We start from the raw sequence: 20693 nt of genomic DNA, 5'->3' as shown, positions 1-20693 counted from the left end.
TTTTAATTTCCAGCATGGACTATTCAAATAAATTGTATGTCAGCAGTTGCCAGTATTTCATGTACATCTCATGGCTGAGCTTTTTACCTTCCCTGTTTCCCATTCCTTTTCTTCCCCCCTCCCCACACCTTCTGGACTCCTGCCTCCTTATTCACCATTTTCTACTCCCTTCTCTCTTCCATATACTCAAAGCACTACGGGTACAATGTACTGGCATGGAAGAATGACTGTCTATCTTGCACTACTATTTCTCCCTCTCCCTACCTTGTGGTCCTGTAACACCACTTTTCATTGAAGGTGAAGCATGCCTCAGCCTCTCTATACATCAGCAATGTAGTCTGACTTACAGGACATATTTTGACAAGTACAAGGAAAATGTATAATACTAGTATAAAATTTCCTTTCAAGAAGGTTAGGATCAGCAAACCCATAATTGAGCTTTTGCTTACTTGCAAATTTGGAGGCAGGACTGAGACGTTAATCACTGATTCTATTGCTCTTATTAAACAACCAGACTGTTGTTCATCCTTCACAGCTGGGTTACATTTAATGTAGAATTTCTACATTTCTAAATCACACTTATAAAGCCAAAGGAAAACCTAAAAGATATCTTCCTAGTAGAATTTGGACTGTTTGTGATGGCTTCCAGCAAACTGCACAGCTCAACCACTTGATCCCTTTTTTCAACCCTAAGCCATTCCAACAGTACACAGTCCTGTAAGCTGTCTAAAGCTGCCTAAAGCCAAAACTACCCGCTCTACACACTCCTTCTCCAGATATCTTTAATTAATGAATGGAAACAACCCTTCGAATTTTTGGACAGAAGAAACACCACAGCTACATTCACACTATTCATTGCAGCCAGAGACAGACAGACATACTTCTCCTTTGGGTGACAAGCAAACGCGCCCTAGCCAAACCAAGCTAGATGATCTAGTGGAAAGGTAGCAAGTGACAGCTCCAAACACCCTCAGCACTGAAAACAGATTAGACATTTGTCCAAGAGAAATCAAAAACTGCTACGGACAAGTTACAGCCTTTGCTCTGATAGCAGCTGTTCATTATTACAACTCTAGCAGCTAGAGTTCTGATTTGAGTCCACCAAAGGAGGAAAAAATCAGCTAAACAAATGTGTATTACTGTAAACAACTGAAAAACAAAAGTGTAGATACAAGAGGACTGCAATGCTAATTATCCCCAATAAGGTTTATAGTACTGATGATAATACCAAAAAAAGCAATGCAACACTGGGGTTGTGCCATTGAGCTCTTTGAGGATGCCGCCCATGTAGTCAGTAATAAATGCATACAGTAAACTATTCTACAATTAACTTGGCTTTGGATGTATTGGTTTGCTCTCTTTCTTTCAAGGCAGGCTAGATATTTTCCATTAGATTCTACTAAATATGATAACTAATTTAATGCTCTATAAAAAATATTGTTTTACCAATGAACAAGACTACCTAATCATTACAACATTTAGCTATTTTTTGCACTAATGCACACAATATAGCTGACAATTTAAGTATATTTGTATATATCACCTGTACCCATTACATAATTCACAGATTGAAGGGGTTACCAAGCCATTACCTCACCTGTGACAGAGGCAACTGGAACATCTATCATCCCATCAATAAATGTATAAACAATTTTGGCATGAGGCACTTCCAAAGTGGATTTGAGATGCTACATAACTGAAGTTATCATCATGCATCAACCCAATGCGTTTGCTAGAAGAATATAGCAAATCTAGAATTTTCTCTCCAAGTCATTTTTTCTGAAGGCTTCATGTTAAAATTAAATTGTAACTTAGCTCCCAATGTACCACTGCTTTACAAATTGCAGTATTTAATTATCTTTCTTTTATTTATAACCAGCATATTCTTAAGTATTAACAGGAAAGTTTCAGAAAAAGCTGATCAACACTGACCAACACAAAAGAGTACTTTAGCCAATGCATGACAATGCTGGATTTGAACATCACCTTAGGCTTCAGCACATCTCTTACCTTGGCACTTTCTGCAGGCAATTCGTGACGTCTGTGTTTTCTCATAAATCCTGTCTCAGAACTTATGCGGTTGTGCCTTCCGTTTATGTTTGAAATTGCCGTGAGTCCTGGTTTGGGGGAAGCATCACTCCCTATTCGACATCCTACTAACTGACTTGTCCCAAACACATCTCTGGGGCACCAGCCTTCAAGGGGCATTGGCTGGTCTCTGGAAGGCACACTTTCTGGATGATGCAGATGTCTGCTTAGTCTGTTGTCTGGTGGAATTGGAGGGGGTCTTTCCGGGGGAGGCGGTGGAGGATCTCTCAAGGGAGGCGGAGGTGCTGGCAAAGGTTTGTCTTGTTTCCTCACCATACAAGGAGAAGACTAAACAAAACAGTAAGTTTTAAAAAATTATTACATATAGGCATGCATCTCTCTCTCATGACCAAGTATGGCTTTACATTTTCTGACCAAGATATTTTCAAGGCATCAGAAAAGAACTTGCATCAAGTCAAGCGTTAGGCTCGTCTCTGCATTGCGAAGAGCTCGTGAGTACACACGCTCTCTTCAGAACGTGCGCTCCATTTCTGCTGCGGCACGAGGAACCCAAAGAAGAAAGCGGGGGGGAGGGAGAAGAGAGAACAGGCTGAGGCTGCTTTATCTGACTGTTTCCATAAGGCTTCCTTGGATTCACTTATTCAGCTGCTGAAATGAATTGAGGCATGCTTAGAAAAGTAGAATGCCTGACACAAGAGGAAAAAAAAACCACAAAAAAACCAAAATAAAACCTAGTTCCAAAGGGGGATGACTTGGTGACAGGGAACAAGCACAAAAAGGCCAAGATTAGGGAGCAAGCGGAGGGAGAAGACAATTATTTTGTTTTCACTGATATAACTAGGGATAACTCCATTCTTTACATGCCACAAGTTGTTAGAGTGCCAAATTTGTTTGAACTGCAGTTCAATTTTTCAGGTAACATGCTTGGTATTCATTTATGTTTACAAGAAGCTCATCTGGAAACAACCTTCACCAGAGTACTTCCTTTTTCAGAATTGAACTGTGTCATAAATGGTGAAATGTTCTTGAAAATTATGTGTACTATTACTAAAAAGCTGAAAAACAAGTTATCAGAAAAAAAATACATAGGTAGTTATAAAGCTTCTAAGAGCACACATCTGAGAGAAAAACAAAGTATTCTCATTGTGAGGGAATTACTAACAGCAGTTTACAAAACTATGCTCAAGTCACCCTAGGTTTTCAGGAAATGTTTTTCTCCTCCATCAGTTATCATAATAAATATTGGGAAGATTCTCTTCCTCGGAAAGCGTAATTTTCATGGCTCTGGCTTCATAATATTACCACTTCAAGACAGTGAATCCACAAAATTTTTGAAGAAAGAATGGTATTTGGTCTCACTTTACAGGTCAACCCTCTATGCATTTTTAGTGCAGCATCTTTACACATTACTTACATTGAAAAGTGAGTTATTCTATCTTCAGGCCTATTAACATAAATAGGACAGTATATTAAACTAAAAAAAAAGTTTAATTCACCTTCTAGTTAAGAAAAATAGCTATTCTCACTGTCAAGGCTGCAACAAAAACAGCTGGGTCCAAAATTTTTTGTTATAACTGTCCTCCATTGCAGAAAGAGAGAACAGATTTTTGACTAAACAAAAAGTCTTAGCAGGGATCATCTTTTTTTTAAATAGGAAATTACAAATCCTTGTCACTCCTCATCTTATTTCCCTTGCACCCCAGAAATATTTTACTTTTTCCTTCAGGAAAAATTTAATGGAAAAAGAAGAGCATTGTCCAAATAACTTCAGTTAAAAAAATTAAGCAACACCAGTGGTATTTCTGATTTTCTATTTTTTAAAAGCCATGAACTTTGTATAATATTGTAAAATATACCTATTTTACATTATACCTACTTGTAAAATATACAAATTTAATAGATGTGCCAAATGCTTAGCATATATTCTCAATGTTATAATTTTCCTTGTATAATATTAAAAAGTGATAGAAGATTGATAAAGAAACAAATACCCATTAAACATCCATTTTTTCCTCTAAATTGTATACAACTAGAATTTTAAAAAGAAGTGGATTTTCAAGCTTAAAGGTAAAAAACTGACAAAATAAATAGGGTACTTAATACTGGATTATTATCAACACACAGTTTTCAATTTATGTTGTCAAAATCCAATTTGAATTCATAATTGAAAATAGAAATTTAAATCTAATTCATTCTCCCTATGTAGCAATTACAACAAAACGATCGACTTATATCAGAGAATAACACAGTATTTGTTTTCCCTCATCCTTATCCACTCAAAAAAGTAGTTAACTCTTTAGTATCATTTGTTTCACAAAACATAGCATACAATTTATTAGCTATAGTCATTATTTTCCCTGAAGCCTGAGTCCTAATATATGCCACTTTAAGTTTTGAAAGCAGGGTGTCTGCACATATTTTTCTTGTGAGGGTACTGTTGGAAATGAGCATAAATTGTCATCAGTGCACAGCATGTAATTTTAATGAGATAATGACCTTTAAATCTACTTTCAGGAAACTTTCATTTCTATTTATTTTTGTGAATCAGGTTTTATTAGAGAAGTGATCCATTACAGCAATGTCAAACTGATATCTTTGAAATTCTGAGCATAACCAAGTGCAATATAACCAGACTAACAGAGGTCACATTTGACTGACACATTTAACTGTAATCATCTGACTAGGTAAGGTATAATGCAAGGGGACAGGCACTGGCCAAAGTCAACTGAAGGAGATGAGAGTCTTCAGATGACTTAATCAATACTGATCTAATCTAAAGTTCTTCTAAGCTATGAGACATTTTGATCTTTTGGCCAGAACCCCTGAAAAAGAAAAGAAATACGCAAAATTTCTCACTAGTCAATTTTCCAAAATAAATAAGCAAGTACAATTTCTCAGATAAAAAGAAACACGGTTCAGCACGATTTACCTTTGGTGATCCAGTTGGGCTGGCACATGGTGATCGTGCTACTCCCTTCTGAATGAGATCCAGACGAGGAGGTACAGGTGGAAGACTAAGATGTGGGATTTGCAGGGGGTCTGGAAGTGGTTTTCTTCTTTGTGCAAGCGGGGAAGATCCTGGAGATGTCACTGGTGAATTCTGTCTCTCATTGCACTTCAAGATGGAAAAAAATGTTACTAGAATTTACCTGATCATTAAGTAAATGACTTTCATTCCATAATAATGAAAACATTTGGTACTTGTCAGGTATTTGCTCATAGCCATTTATCATAACGGACACCCTGCTAGTCTTAATTACTAGGTAGTATAAGTATTCAGCTTATAGATACTGAAAAAAAGAAGTCTACAGGTCATTCTACCTGAAAATTAACTAAGATCCATGTTAACTTACGATGAAAATAAACAAACTATTGGAATATATATTCTTCTAAAAAACAAGCCATCTATACTGTTGCACTAAAGGCAATGATCACAAAATGTAAAAAGAGATTCCTGTACCCTTACTCTTAAAAACTTTTCAGTAATAGAGAGTATGCAATCTAAAATTTGGTATTTTTTAAAGCTGGAGCCTTATGATATCCTCTGTTAATCACAGCCCACTTCCAAATCATACTTCCACAGAAAATGGAATGTATGTGGCTCCTGAAAACTTACTAATCAAAATCATCTTCAAGCCAGCAAGCCTCAAAGTAGTTCTTTTTCCCCCTCATTTATTAGATGACTTACAAAAATTATTTCACAACTGCAGTTTACCATTTTAGCAAATATTAATGACACACACATGCATATTTAACATCCTCAAGTGATAAATGATGACTTATTTTCTTGACTTGTCCTTTCAAATCCACAGGCACAATGGAAGTTGACTAGTTCTCATTTAAAAGATCATTTTAACTATTTAAAAATAAGAAGCTAGGCTGTAAAATATTCAAAACCAAAGATTTCAATCATCAGTCTAGGCTGCACCCATTTTTGCAACCAGTTCCTGAAGCTTGTCTGGCTCAGTTTTAACAAACRCAGTTGACTTATTTAAATAAATCAGTTAAAGGTACATCTGTGAACCCACTGCGTTTATATCACTGCATCGCAGGTAAACCTGGGCATTTATGCTATTCTGTGCTTTCCTGGGCAATAGACTGACTAGCTGGAAGACATTCACACCAAGCACCAGCCTCAGGCCACCTGCGCACTGAGGCATTCCAAAATCTCACCATATAACCTGGTTATAGAGGCAAACAATCTGCTATCATTCAAAATCAAGCATATAAAAATGCTGACAAAAATTAATGCTCCCATCTCTAGGATAAATCACATCAATAAAACCTTTCCCCCTTTATAAATAAGTTTTTTTTTTTTTTTTTAAATCACAAATAGTGTATGTCCTGTAATAATGACAGGGACTGGATCAGTATAATAAAGTTACGTATTTTCATCATCAAGTTAGGCTGCTATTCAAGGAAGTTCTTGAGCAAGGTAAACAAATAAACAATGTTACCTTTCTTTACACATGGTGAATATATGAAATAATTTGAACAGATTACTGAAAACTTCATAAACTCAAAGGCAGATCCAAGAAAAGGATCTAGTATCTGAACTCCATATTCAACACTGTACTAAATCTAGTTTAATACTACTCTATACAATTAGAATTGGTACTAGACCTCCCTCAGAAATAGAAGCCACCACAGTATTACTGCAAGAAACAATGAGAAGAAGAAGTAAGGAAGTGCTTAAGACACTCATGTAAGAGCTAGAAGGCTGAGGTTCAATTGCACGGCCAAAGAGATTTTTTTGTGTCACTTAGGGTTTTGCCATTTGGTAAACCTGTAAATTCAGTGTCATGACTACACATTCAATTCAATTTCATGTTCAATTTCCATAGGTCTGTGAGCAATTCAAATGTCATGCTCTTCACAGCTACCAGGTCCTGGATCCCCACCTTTTCTTTGCAATGGAGAAGTGGTCAGAATGCTCATATTAAGTGGTCTGACTATGGCTGTTAATTTTTGTTTCCTTTAACTGGTAAAATGGACACACACATCCCTAATCTTGCCTGGCAGACTGTGAGGATAACGACACTAATGACTGTGAGGTGCTCAGTTTCTCTGGACATTACAGAAAGGGAACTAATTGAATAAGTTAGATATGTACCTTACAAGCACGCCTGAGCAACCATAATTATAAAGTGATTATATACTGATATCAATTCCTTTTACTCAACAGAAAGTATCTACCAGTTGAGTAGCATAATAAACATTGTATCATTTAATAACATTAGTTTTCAAAGTTCAGTTACACCCTCTGCCAAGCATTTCTAAAAGACAAGAGACATGTAATATGATATAGTCAACACCTTGGCTTCAGCATCAGACAGAAAATAAATTTATTACCCAAATTTTTTGAAATAGAACCAAATAAGCAGGTCTGCATCTCCAATAAAATATAATTGTTTAAAATTAAATGACAGCGCTGTAGTAAGTCTTTAAATTATATGGTGTTACAAAACATGCTGTGTCTCAGTCAGCAATGAATTGTTCCAAAAGAACTAAGAAATAATCCTATATGTAACGGAGGTTGGAAACTAAGAGTAATATAAATAGTAAATACTGAAAACAGAGTACTGGGCAGGAAAGATTGTTGGGAATTTTAGATGTTCAAATTGTTGTACCACCACATTAACTAACTTGACTTCCTGAGAGAGCAACCTGAGAGAATCACAAATGTTATACTGCATGCAGTTATGTGAACCCACAGCTAATTTGAACATTTGAACAACATTTCACTGACAGCATTTTCAGAATATCCACCGCTTTTATCTATTTATCTATTACAACCTTCTCTTACACAGTTCTGCCCTAAAGAATCACTATGCAAAACGACACGCTCTTTCGTCAACGAGGTCCTGTTGAAACAGGAGATTAATTTATACAATCAACTCTCAGTTCCAGATATATTTGGTATTTAGCTATTTCTACCAACTATATTCCCTGGATAGTAAATTACAACTGCCAAAATAAAATGGAAGTTTTCCAAAGCATTATGTGTGTGAAAGGATCTCAATCTAAACTTGCATCAACTTCTTGTTTCAGAATAGCAAAATCTTTCAGTCTCCCTGAAACTACCATTGCCTACAGCCACAATGCTATCACTATATGCTGCAGCCCCAAAAGATGTTAAGAAGGGAACTGGTGATGGCCAACAGGCTAAATAACAACTTATAAGTAGGGGAAAAAAAAAAATCCAACAGCTGATCAGAAAAGCAGTTACTCTCCCTTAGAAAGAAACTGAATCCATGTCACTGCTTGCTGCTAGAGAGAGAATGCTTTGCTGGGAGAACCTTAAAATTGTGAATCCTCATTTATACCCACTGATACTAAAAATAAACAAAAAAATCCTCTACAGTAACAAAGAGGCTTTCTTCAGCATTCAGTATCATATTTCTATCATATTCCCATTACAAAAAAAAAGTATTTTACATGTCCTTGTGCCATCCTACCTGTTTAGCTCCATTATTGTTTCATGTTTGTTGATAGCTACACCAAGATGGCTGCACTTCATGTGGATGCAGGGGCATTAACAGATTTGTATATAATAACTACTCCTTTGGCACGGAGCATCATCTCTCAAAAACACACTTCCCCTGAGGTCTAAGTGACTAAAGATTTTTCTGTTTGTCACCTACTGGAGATTTATCTGTATTTTCTATTCAATAGAAATAAAGGAGTGATGAGAGTAACACAGTAAAAAAAGATAAAACAAGCAAGCGATTAAGACACAAACTAATACAAATGAACCAGTAGTGACAGAAGACAGACCTTCAGTAGATAAAGGAGCTCTGCTGCAATAGGACCTGTGCAATAAAGATGTAATTAAGGAGAAGAACAGAGACTCCTTTGTAACAACATGGATATCATCTGGTTGGCATGAATGTTGCCAAGGGAAAAGCAGCTGTGATCTATTTCGCAATTGTACTGCAGAGCGGACCACAGTTGTGTTATTTAATCAGATATATTTATTACTGGCAAATACTGGTATCAGATTGCCCCTAGTGGTTGTGAACTTAAGAATAAGGCTGCTTCTGATAAGAATTACAGCTTCTAGTGAAGCTTTGTATGATGTAAGTGTTAACAGTTGGGTTACCAAATCTACTGTTTCAGTTTCAAATGCCTTTCTGCCAGACAGGCATATATTAAAAACATACTAAACAAAAACCCTAACAAGTGACTGATGCAGGAATATTATCTTGATTGTTAGTGTGCTGCTGGAGCTAACTCAACAATTTACAGATTTCATAATGAGACCTCCAAGAAGGTCCAAGCAGACCTACACCAGAAGTGGACTTTTCATATGATATTCCCAAATAGTCGCCCGAAGTTTGATTAAATAAGCTTTATTTATAATCAGATAAGAGTAACTCGCATTTTATTTATTTCTTGTTAAGGCAAGTGGTGACCTAGGCAGATTAGTACCAGCTGGACTTAATGCAGATGAGGATATAAAGTAACATCACTTAACACTGATGGCTGCAAACGTGTTTTGCATAGATAGGTTTGTTCTTTATCTGATCTTTCATTTGTTGAACCAACAAAATGCATGTGAGGCAGGGGAATGGAGCCAACCTAAGGCTGTGAGAGTCAGCACAAAGCTGATTGCCAATGGGATCAGTAGGACGAATTTTAACTAAGAGAGGCACACTGTCTCCCAGCATTTACACCTCTTTTTCAAGTACTGTGAACTAAGTTAAGGACTCTCCAGTTGTGAGGAATGATTTTAATAAGTTCCTATAAACTAAGTGTACCATTAAGAAAGAATTGACACATATGTGTGAGTGAGCTTAAGAATTTATGGCCGGGGGAAATGCCTGGATACATATTTGAAGCCTTTTTTTCAGGTGCTTCCATATTTTGTACTATAAAAGTTGAAATTCTATTACTATGTAATATATGCCCTTTTCAGAACAATCATTACCACAAAAAAGATTTGAAAACTGGAAAGAGAGGGAAAAGGGTAAAAAACCCATACTCTCCTTTCCTATTTTGAGAACCAAAGTCTTTTGTCATAATTTGTTAAGTCCATACTAACTCATCCTCCAGAAAAAGCCAAGTCATGACAAGTAGTGGCTTTCAGTTTTGCTGACCTCTTCAAAATATTTTAAAGTCAACAGTGTGAATCAAAGTCAGTTTTTGGTGTGCTTGGACAACTATGCAATTAATTTCAGAGAGGTCAGTAACTCCACGGACAAGGTAACTTTTCATATAGTTTCAGAAGGAAGTGTCCTTAGAGAATGTGAACTTAACTTTAAACTATTGAAAACTTCATGGTCTCCTACACTGTTAGGGCTTCCCTCTATGGTTTGATGTAATAATAATGTTTTTTTTGGATTATACAGTTAGCATCTATAAATTCAAAATTCTTTGCTCTTAACGAGAACTCCTGCACTATTTATTTTTCTTGTTTTCTTTCCTTTTTAAGCCAACTGTATCAAGGTAGATCTTGACCAAGACGGAGTGACAGATCACTCTTAATTCATTCGGACAATGTAATATTAAAGACTATGGAGTAATACAAATAGTCTACTGGGGACTCAAATGCCTTCTTTAAAAAAAATGAAAAAATGCTCCTTTTTTTAAAATGTTTACCTGAACCTTTAATCTGCACATTTTTAAGGCATATTTCATGACCTACATGAGGTTAGCAAAGTTTGGTTAGGACAAACAATATAGAGCTGAGAGCAGGGACACTTCAAGCAATAATTGCATTAGCTGATCTGATACCATGGGGTTAGAAATTTCTCAGCAATGAGACAATGAGCTTTTGGCACCACTCCTCATCTTCGTTTCAAAAAGAAATATGTGAAAACAATTTGAAATAATAAAAAAAAGCTGCTTGATAAGGCAGATGTACTAATTGCAGTAGACTTCTCTGAAGCCTCTGTTAGAGCTGATCTGCTGCTGCTGACTCATACACAACACCTAGCAAGAATGATTCATTTTTCTTAAAGTGGATCCATTTACTCATTCCATTAAAGAATGAGTAAGTAGCTTTGTGATTATTCTTTTCTTTAAAGCAATTTCAAGTCTGAGGTCCATCTGGGATTTAATCTAGACACCTCTGCCTGTTCATGAGTAGGCTTCAGAGATGGAGTAGAAAATGGAGAGTGGATTTTTTATATTCAACTCATATCATTCACCTGCCCAAGAAGTTAGACTCTTTGCTCCCCAAATGCCCTCTTGTAATTGGATCTGCGGAAATAAACAGCAGGTTTATCCTTCCAATCTGCATAAAAGATAATTCATACAGATACAGCAGGGGATAACAAAAAGTTATAGCTTCTTTAAACTCTAATGACAACTCAAAAAAGTGTTTTTCAGCTTTTCAGTTTGTCAAAAAGAGCTCACTTAAAAACCCACGCAGGCCCTTTAATCAATGATAAACATGACTATCTGTGCTTCCACAAGGCAGAATAAAATGAGCTTACTGCAACTATTCTTTGCATTATGAATACATTTCAAGTACAAGTCTCAAAGGTAACGAAACTTAGTAGTAACAGCTTAGAAACGTTCCAGTAGTGCTCCTCCAAAAGGCTTTCAGCACAATAGTGATTGACTCAAATGTTCCTGCAACACAGCTTGAAGCCCTACAGGCATTTTCAGTGAGAAGTTCATGTTCCTGGAACTTTCTTCTTCCACTAAGTCTAATGTCCCAACTCACTGCTAGCCAGATAGGCTACAAGAAAAATTTCTCAGTACTATCACATGGTCTAGCCAGATGATTTGAGACAAAATCAGTTCACTCAGTTTTCAAGGATGAAGAGCTTCATGTTGAGGAAATAAATGAAAATCTTTGCAATAAATAAGAACTGACAAATATGTTCTGTGAGATTACAAAATACCAGCAGTTTTGGGTTGGTTGCAAGAACTATCTGTCATCTCATCTCCAGTGTTTCAAAAAATCAAATGACTATACAACACAGCCATCATGCAGTACCATGTTCATATTAACAACATTATCAAGAAACAAACATTGAAAAAGGGAAAAATGTTATGTAATGTCATATGGAAAAAAGTGTTAGCCTTATAGAAGGCTCTAAAGAAATATTGTTTAACAGGAAAAAATAAATAATGATTAAAAGAAACAGGCAAGTCTGAAGAGGACATTTCTAACAAAAGTGTTTGTAAATTGTGACATATTCCACAAGGATGGCATGGTTAAGAGCATCATTCTACAAGCATTGGTAACAGTTGCAAGAAGGCATGGGCAAACTGAAAATCAACAAATGACTCGATAATTCAACATCTGCAAATAAAGAATTAAAAGGGCAAACGAAAAATGAAAAACTGTTCCTAAACTTCAAGGATAAAATCATTAGTAGATGTCTTTCACTGAACTATGAAATTAACGGCATAAAAATAGCAAGAACCAAAGTACTCAAGCAGTTGGTGGATGCTGAAGACACAACTTCTTATATTAAATCCTATTGTTCCTTCTTTTGATAAAAGCATAATGTACTCTGCCTTATCACGGAAGTGATAGTGTTATAAAAGCCCATCAATTCAAGGCTATCTCACAGAGGTCAGGCTGCGGATTGCAATTTAAATCCAGGCAGGAAGGATAAACTGTTCCCAAGAGCAGGCCATGCTGTATTACATACACAATATAATAATGATTCATATGACTTAAGAGGTTAGGAGGGGTATCAGAAGTATGTATATTAACTGACAGATACTCTCAGATATGACACTGAAACACTATTTTTTTTTTTTAAACAAATAACAATGATAAGGAATTGGAAGAGTAAGACGCTAAAAAACTAATTTCAAGGCAACTATTCCATCTAGATGACCTTAGTAAAAGGCAGAATATAGAAAATGCATTTGAAATTCAGTGTTGCATGGCCCATGACAATATCTATTCCGGAAATACTAAAATAGTAATGAAATCTGAAAAGTACCAGTATAAAATAAAACTTTGTTAATGTTTGTGTTTATTTATCAGTAATAACATCTCCTATGACCAACTAAATAAAGATCCCAGAAGTGAACATAGGGCATTTTAAGAACAAAAACATTGCAAAAGACAAAGTTACTACGAATAATTTCAGATCCCCTTTTTTCCCCCCTCTATAGGTGCCTAATACTAAAACACAGCATTTTATTTTACAGAAAAAAAAAAAAATAGGCAACTCATGTAAAGCATGATTAAAAGGTATATGTGTGCAATACGTGGGAATTGCATTCAGGGCAACCCTTTACATAGCAATAATATTTATTGCCTATTTAGAAACTCATGTTTAATCCTAAAGCATCTATGCATGTGTACCCACAGAGGTGAAGAAAGCRAACAATATGTTCTGTATTTACGAAATTTTGTGTTTCTTACAAATGACCATTCAGGGAATTTTCCAGAAAGCATCTAGTATTTTGGATAAGAGTATCATCTGGTGTAAACCAATGCTTCTTCCAATATAGACAGGAGTTAACCCAAATACATCAGCTGAGAATTTGGGACTCTCTTTTTTCCTATTCAACTTCAGCCTTCCTGCAGCAGTATTGATGTATTTTGTTTTTCCAACCTGAGAACTCTTCAGTGAGCTGTTGAAACCTACAGTGTCAGATGTGACCTCTCACTCTTCACAGGTACAGACAGAATCATTTACAAACATACAGCTTTACCTATTGTGCAATATGTGAAAATTTACCTTTCGGACAGAAGCCAAACGATTCATCATTAAAGATTCCTCTCTATCATCATCGTCATCCAAGTCCAACATGGGCATACTAAAGCTATCAATAACACTGCAGCACCTAGAATTTTCATCCCTTGGATCAAAGGGATCCACAATAATTGGTTCAGTTCCTTTGATTTCACAGCGGCAGAAAGGACAGCCTTGGCCATCAGATTCCTGAGCAAAACAAAGAAGTACATACATTCTTAAAAAAAGAAGTACTTAAAAAGTATTAAAATATGAAGTCTTATGCACTTCTACACCAAAATGCCCTCTACATGGTCTCCATCAGCTTGCAAAGGAAACACCAGAGTAAATAGAAAACAGATTTGTAACAGATCRCTGGTATATATGCAATATAAATGCTATCTGAATACCGCTGAGCAGACAAATAACTAACTAATCTACTTTTAGCAGTCTTGCATCTTAATTACAAAAAACTAGTCAACATCACTTGTTGACAGTCTCAGAGGAGTGCTTCCAAATTTTAGGGACCTACTGAAGTAATCGCTGCCAAGTGAACAGAAGTCCTTCCTTACTCATAAAATTCTTTACAAGGTCATTTTATAGAAACAGCCTTATAGAAAAGGAGTTGATGGAAGGGCCTAGCACAGAGTTTTCCATTTCCAAGGCTTTCTTAAACATGTGTTGTCAGATAATTCTGTACTAGCACTAAGTTCACCAAAACATATCTAGTAACTGATCACAACATGAGAGACTTGCATTCAATAGTATGAATACAACTGAGAAAATAAACAGAGACCTGAGATGTCTATATATATACACGCACATGTTTGTCCATGCCCACAGAAAGGTTATTTAAAACACTGAAAAAGGACCTGTCATTCATTGTCATGAACCTGACAATGCAGCATACAGGCCCACAGACTTTTATAATTAAGCCCAGAACTGCAGCTTTTAGAGAAGAAAGGATTTCTGTGGAAGAAAATGAAATTCTCCTCCTATTGCACACTACAAAAGAGAGATAGTTTAACCAAACTTATTTGAGAGACTGACCTCCATAAAGGTGAATCATGCTTAAAATTCTATGCAGATCTGTTGTTGCTTATTCAATTTATTAAATAACTTTTTTTCTGCTTAGTGAAAACATCTGTATTGGACCTCTCGAGGCATGTCTAATGAGCCATTATGAGAGCAATTAAACACTAGCCCATCAGAAGCTTGTAACAGCTGATGCTGTTACAGTGTATTTCTCTATTGCCTCGCTAATTATACAAAAGTTAAATTTGCAGTAAGTCCAAAACGTAGCTGGCTGGATGGAATTTTCTGACAAAGCTTGATGTCACTGGAAAATGCAGTGCTCTGAGCTTAAAATGCTTTGTCCTCTGCTTGAAGACCTAACCACTGGGCCAGAATATTGAAACCTGAGCTTCTTGAGTCTCCAGAAACAGAGCACATCACTGGTTCAACACTGGAATCTGCTGCTACCACGATGAGAGACACAGGGCAACCAGAAGTATAGGGACTTTCAGGACTTTTCTAACACGAAGTGGGCAAATTCAGCACAGCTGAGTTTTGAACTCAAAGACTAATGCAGTCAGGCATCTATGTTCTGTCATTCATAGAGAAACTGCTAAGAATAGAAAAAGGGTATTCTTGAAATGAGAAATATTGCTGCAACTTAGCAGCTGCTTAATAAACCAAATATTCTTATTTGGGTATGCCTAACATGGAATTTTCTCAGAATTTCTGATCTGTGGACAGTTTGAAAGGATTGAGTTTGGAACATCAAACCCAAATTTCAGGAAGAACAGAAAACTGGAAAGTGGGAATCCTCCTTTTCAGTAAGTGGCTAACGAAAGAAAAACCCAAATGACCCTTCTGTTTCATTGCGTTGGCGTGCCAACAAAGATTTCTTAATCAAGAATCTGAAAAAAAACCATTACTACTTTGGGTTGTATCTTCAACCATGAGAATGAAAACTCACTGATACAACTGATTTTAAACCAGCTCAAAAGTGGATCAGAATCAAGGATTCTACTTACTCTTTTCATTATATTTGTATTCGAAGACTGGTAGCTAACTGCGGTACAGAGTCCCCTCTGAGAAACGGATGACCCTTACTTCTCCCCTTACAATGTATAGATATGGAAGAAGAGGGCGGGGGAAGGAGGCAGAATAGCAATGAAAGTACTTGCTAAAAGCAAAAGCGCTGAAAAGACTCAATTTGGGAAGCACCTGTTAGGGGAAAGTCTGAAGCTGTAATGAAGAATAACCTTTGTTTTTGATTTCAGTTTTAAGTCAAATGTTTGTTAACTATGCTTAAATAAAGGCATCGGTTCTCCCTTTTCCCACAGACTGATAAGTCCATGAACAAAATGGACAAAATACCCCAACTGGTGCACCACTGGGAAGCATCTGTGCCTTCCAGAATATTCTGTAAACGACATTAGAGATCACAGTTTTCCTCTCCATTCATCTCTCAGACCCCAACACCTGTCAAAAGCTAGGTGGTGAGGCTTCATGATTTGCACATTAACAACTAAAAGCACACAGAGATTCTGAGCTTGTTTTTCAAAGGGCAATGTGTGATATGCACTATTGACTAAATCCTTCTCCTGTCAAAGACATCCTGTCCCATTCTAAAACCCTGATTAGTCAGTTATCCGATTCCCAGCTGCTACCTGTCCTCTCATTGCTTTTGAACACATCATGGAGCGAGCTGGGTGACTGAATAGGCAGCAAGGGCCCAGCTTCCACCTCCTCTGTAGATCCTGCACTCGGGAAAAGGTTTCCGATAAGCAGCAAATGTCCTTGGCAAGCCTAGCAGTCCAAATTCTAATGATTCCTAGGACTTTGTTCTTCACAGACAGATTTTAGTCCATGAAATTAAACAAGCTTACCATTTTACATAGACATATCCCTGAATATCCTGAGTACCTGAAAAGGTGAATGGAAAACCCACACAGCGAACAGAGATATAACAAAGAAATCCCTCCTCTTCCCCTCTAATTGAACTATGACTGTACCTGCCATGCTGTAAGACAAGAAGTGCACATGAGGTGCCCACAAGGCTCAATCTTCACATCCTTATCATTTTCTGCACAGATTTTACACAGCTGAAAAGTAGAACCCATTTCACAGTACAATTCATACTGTTCCTGTAAAAAAAGAATGTGAAGTTATTATTTCTTTACTGTGATTAGTTGATAAAGGATATACTTAAGTACCACTAGTGACAAATGCAGTTCTCTGAGCCCATTTTCTAACCTGCTTTTCTTAATAGTAGAGGAAACGACTGGTACAGATTTATTTAAAAGCCGTACTCAGGTTTCCGAAAAACCCCACTCTTTTGCTTTTTCAAACTTAAGATAAATGGTATAATAAATGGTATAATAAATGGTACAAATAAAATTTAATAAACTTGTGTCTGTTTGGATTTCTACAGACTTTTCAAAAGAATTAAAATTACTGTGTATTCAATTGACCTGACTCTTCTAAATTCATCTTAAGAATTACAAGGAACAATTATTTGCTTTCATCTTCCCTCTCTCCTCCCAATTTTTAATGGCATTTTTATTTCTTACATTAGTTATTTCAGAAAATCCAGAGCATGTGTGTCTGTGTAAGTGTGGGTGGAATCTAATTATAAGTGTTGTTGATAAGATCACTTGCATTAAGAAGCAATGGACTGCACTATTGTTTTTGCTTCTTAGGCTTTCCTTTTATATTAAGTCTGACTGTTATTTCAGCTCCAAAATGGACAACCTGGATTTCAGAAAAATAAGACCTGACTTTTTCAAATATCCAGTTATTACAGGAAGTCATATCCCATACAGCTACTATTTTGATGCAAGGCACGCATCCTGCTTTCCTCGGCTGCAATTAAGAGGAAAATAACGAAAGCATTGTTGTAAGGGACCAATTACGTGATGGACGGGAACAAAATGGAGATTACATTTTCTAGGTGTAAGCTGAGGACTAATAAAAGTTACTGGATTGAAAAAATGAAAAGCAACAGGGTTTTCTATCTGCAGCATGGACACAGGTCAACTAAAGTAAACAACCCCCGTGAAGGAAGTATGACAGGAATGCAGCCCTGGGTGACATGGCAACAGTCATGCATAGGTCATCCCGTCCTTCATGGCCTTAGGAAACCGACACTAAGGTACAAGAACACCTTCAGGAGGAATAATAGATAAAACCCATGCTGAAAACAGTTTTCTAGAGTTAGGAAAGGTATTGCTAGGGAACTGAAAAACAAATGCATTTGTGCAGGAATAAAGCTTTTTTATTCTCTCCTTTTCACTCGAGGAAAAGCAAATTTTGAAAGCTTGAAGTAAGAACAATCCAGGTCACAGGAAAATAAGCAGCTACTGTTGAGTAAAGAGAGGGTAGAGGAGGCTAAGAAAAGGAAGACAAAAGAACTCATATCTGCAGCTGTGGTCAGTATGCACTAAATATGCTTGTGGTGGAGCTTTGCAAAGAATCCATCTGCAGCAATCTAGTCCTGGAGCCAGTTTTATACCATCTTTTCATAGTTTAAGCAGCTCTAGGGACAGCTTTAAATTACTGCAGGTAGATATTATTTCAGGCAGCATTCATATAGTTCAGGCTCTGATGAACTGACATTAATATTATGAATATTAATATATGTATTAATATATGAGTATTAACTAATATTTCCCTCACAACTACAAGTTCAGAAAAAAAATGGATTTGTTCAGTGACTTTGAAAAAAAACAAGACTACCTTGTGGAGAAACACGGGAACTTTGAGAATGTCTAAGCTTTGTTTTCTTCCTCTGAGGAAAAGTAAGGATATGGGGCTCGACCAGTTTTTCCTGCAACTCAAATATCTGTTATGTCTGTATTACTCCTTCATTATCATAAGGAGGGAAAAGAAGGAAATGAGACCGGTGGAAGTTTTCACACCTTCCACAGGTAATTGTTTTTAGGAATTCACTTAGGAGGCAGACATTTTCATAATGGTACTCCCAATACCACCATGGATACTTTCTAAAGTATCTCTGGAGGTGGAAAACGCATATAGCACTCATGACAGAAGATCCAGCAGGTCACCAGGTCTACCCCGAAGAAATGGAAAACTGAAACAGTATGGCTTTAGAGAGTTCTATCTAGTCTGATGTCTTTCCTTGAACATACCCTCTTCCAGATCCTTTTGTTATGAAAAATACTCTGCATAACATACATAAAGCCTTTTAGTGTTAATTTTAGCAGTGTTTTTAATCAAACCTTTGCCTTGTGGTGGCTACTTCCTATTCCTCTAATATCAAACATTTGCAGATTAGCATATCACATCATCACTTAACAAGACTATACACACATCTAGATATTCTTATCTTCTCTTGAAAGTCAGTCCCTTCAGGCACTTAACTATTTCTGTTGCTTTTCCCTTGAACTCTCTTTTAATTTGCACGTAGACAAGGAAGAAACAAGAGACACCCTGGAAAYGACATCTTTGTGATAAAGAGAACTATATTTTTTTCCTGGACCTGTCAACAAACAGTACCATTCCTTTTCAGACTTAAAAACTATGACCTGATCTTGATTTTACTTCTGTATTCCCAACCGCTATTAGCAAAGAAACACCAAGCTCCATTAACCTATCACAAAAATATCAGAAAAACTTTAATAAACATTAACACATTTCTCACTTGAAAGAGGCTTAGAATAAACAAACTTCCCAAGACATGCCACTTGCATCACCATTAGCTCTAAAGTTGAAAGGATTATTATTCTATTCTTCATCTCTTTGTCAAAAGCATATTTTCACTCCTTTGAATTTAGTTCTCACAATTTAATAAAAGCTTATTGTCACTGCTGGATGGGATGCTAAGGGAAGTGAAGATTACAAAGTAACTGCCAAACTGTGTAACATACCTGCGTGACTTTTATGTGATCATGTGGTGTGGGTTCACATAATCCTGTCAAATCAGGGTTATAACTTCGTCCATCTGGGAACAAATAGCTGCATCACAAAAAGATTGTTATAAATATGCATATTTCTTTAGATTTATTAGCTAAATATTACTTACGAAATTTCAAACAGCCAGAATAAGTCACAGTAGACGTTAACTAAAGTGCATCATCTTTCCTTAGCCAATTTTCTCAACTTTTGGGCGCAACAGAATTGCTACATGTGTATTTTGACACACGATAAAGCATAGCCCATCTATAAAAGCAAAAAGGAGATGCTGGCATCACACACACAGTTATCAGAAGAATACATCTGAGCTTTGGTTAGCAGATAACTTTTTTGGCATAGTTCAATATAATATCATTTTGGATCTTAATTTTATAGTAAGCTCTTATACTTGCATAAATTCCTGATGATCTATGCATGGTACTCAGTGAGTGTATAGAGCTGAATATTTCAAGCAACGGAGCAGAATGGACAGCAACATGCATTTGTATCTTTCTAAAATTATGACAGGAATCTACACTAAGAATCCAAGGTGCAGACTGGACTTTAAGCAAGGACAGATGAGGTCATTTAGATCTGGTGGGAAGTTAGTGACAGGCTAACAACATTAGGGAGACACTAAGTTGTTCTACATTCAGTTTTATGTCACCTCAGACTTAGAAACAGTTTCTTATAAGTGATATTGTTAAGTCACATTGTGAAAAAGTTATCTTTAAATAACAAAAACAAAGTCACCTCACATTAAATGTTCTCAACTGTAGTTTTTGTTTGCTTAGTTTTTGCCAAGGAAATTGTGTAGTAGAAACACTAGAAACAAAACACACATAAGTATACATAGGATCACATAAGTGTGTTTTGCCGTCTTTCAAAACATGAAATTCTCCTATCGGGAATAAAATTACTGGACTATTGAGGACCAAGAAAAATTGTGAGTTTGCAAAGAATTTTTAAGTCCTTTTTTGGGGATCAATTTTTTTCCCCTTCATAATCATGTGATATATCAAAATATCCCAGTGAAAAGATTCTGATACCAAAAATTTGCCTGCTTTT

The 20693-nt window shown here is 36.4% G+C and overlaps 1 protein-coding gene across 8 annotated transcripts in view; it reads right to left on the bottom strand.

Moving 5' to 3' along the window:
- CBLB (Cbl proto-oncogene B) overlaps window positions 1–20693 on the bottom strand; it is a 141674-nt gene that overhangs the window by 31913 nt on the left and 89068 nt on the right. For all 8 annotated transcript variants that reach the window (XM_026063828.1, XM_026063831.1, XM_026063829.1 and 5 more), the window contains 5 exons: window positions 19601–19688; window positions 16727–16858; window positions 13710–13913; window positions 4979–5164; window positions 2011–2376 (listed from right to left, as the gene is read on the bottom strand). In XM_026063828.1, coding sequence (XP_025919613.1) covers window positions 2011–2376; window positions 4979–5164; window positions 13710–13913; window positions 16727–16858; window positions 19601–19688 — 976 coding nt within the window. The remainder of the gene's footprint in view (window positions 1–2010; window positions 2377–4978; window positions 5165–13709; window positions 13914–16726; window positions 16859–19600; window positions 19689–20693) is intronic.

The sequence above is a fragment of the Apteryx rowi genome, unplaced genomic scaffold, assembly GCF_003343035.1.
Source record: "Apteryx rowi isolate R43461 unplaced genomic scaffold, aptRow1 scaffold_201, whole genome shotgun sequence".
Lineage (NCBI taxonomy): Eukaryota > Metazoa > Chordata > Aves > Apterygiformes > Apterygidae > Apteryx > Apteryx rowi.
This window is presented reverse-complemented; position numbering and strand designations above follow the sequence as displayed.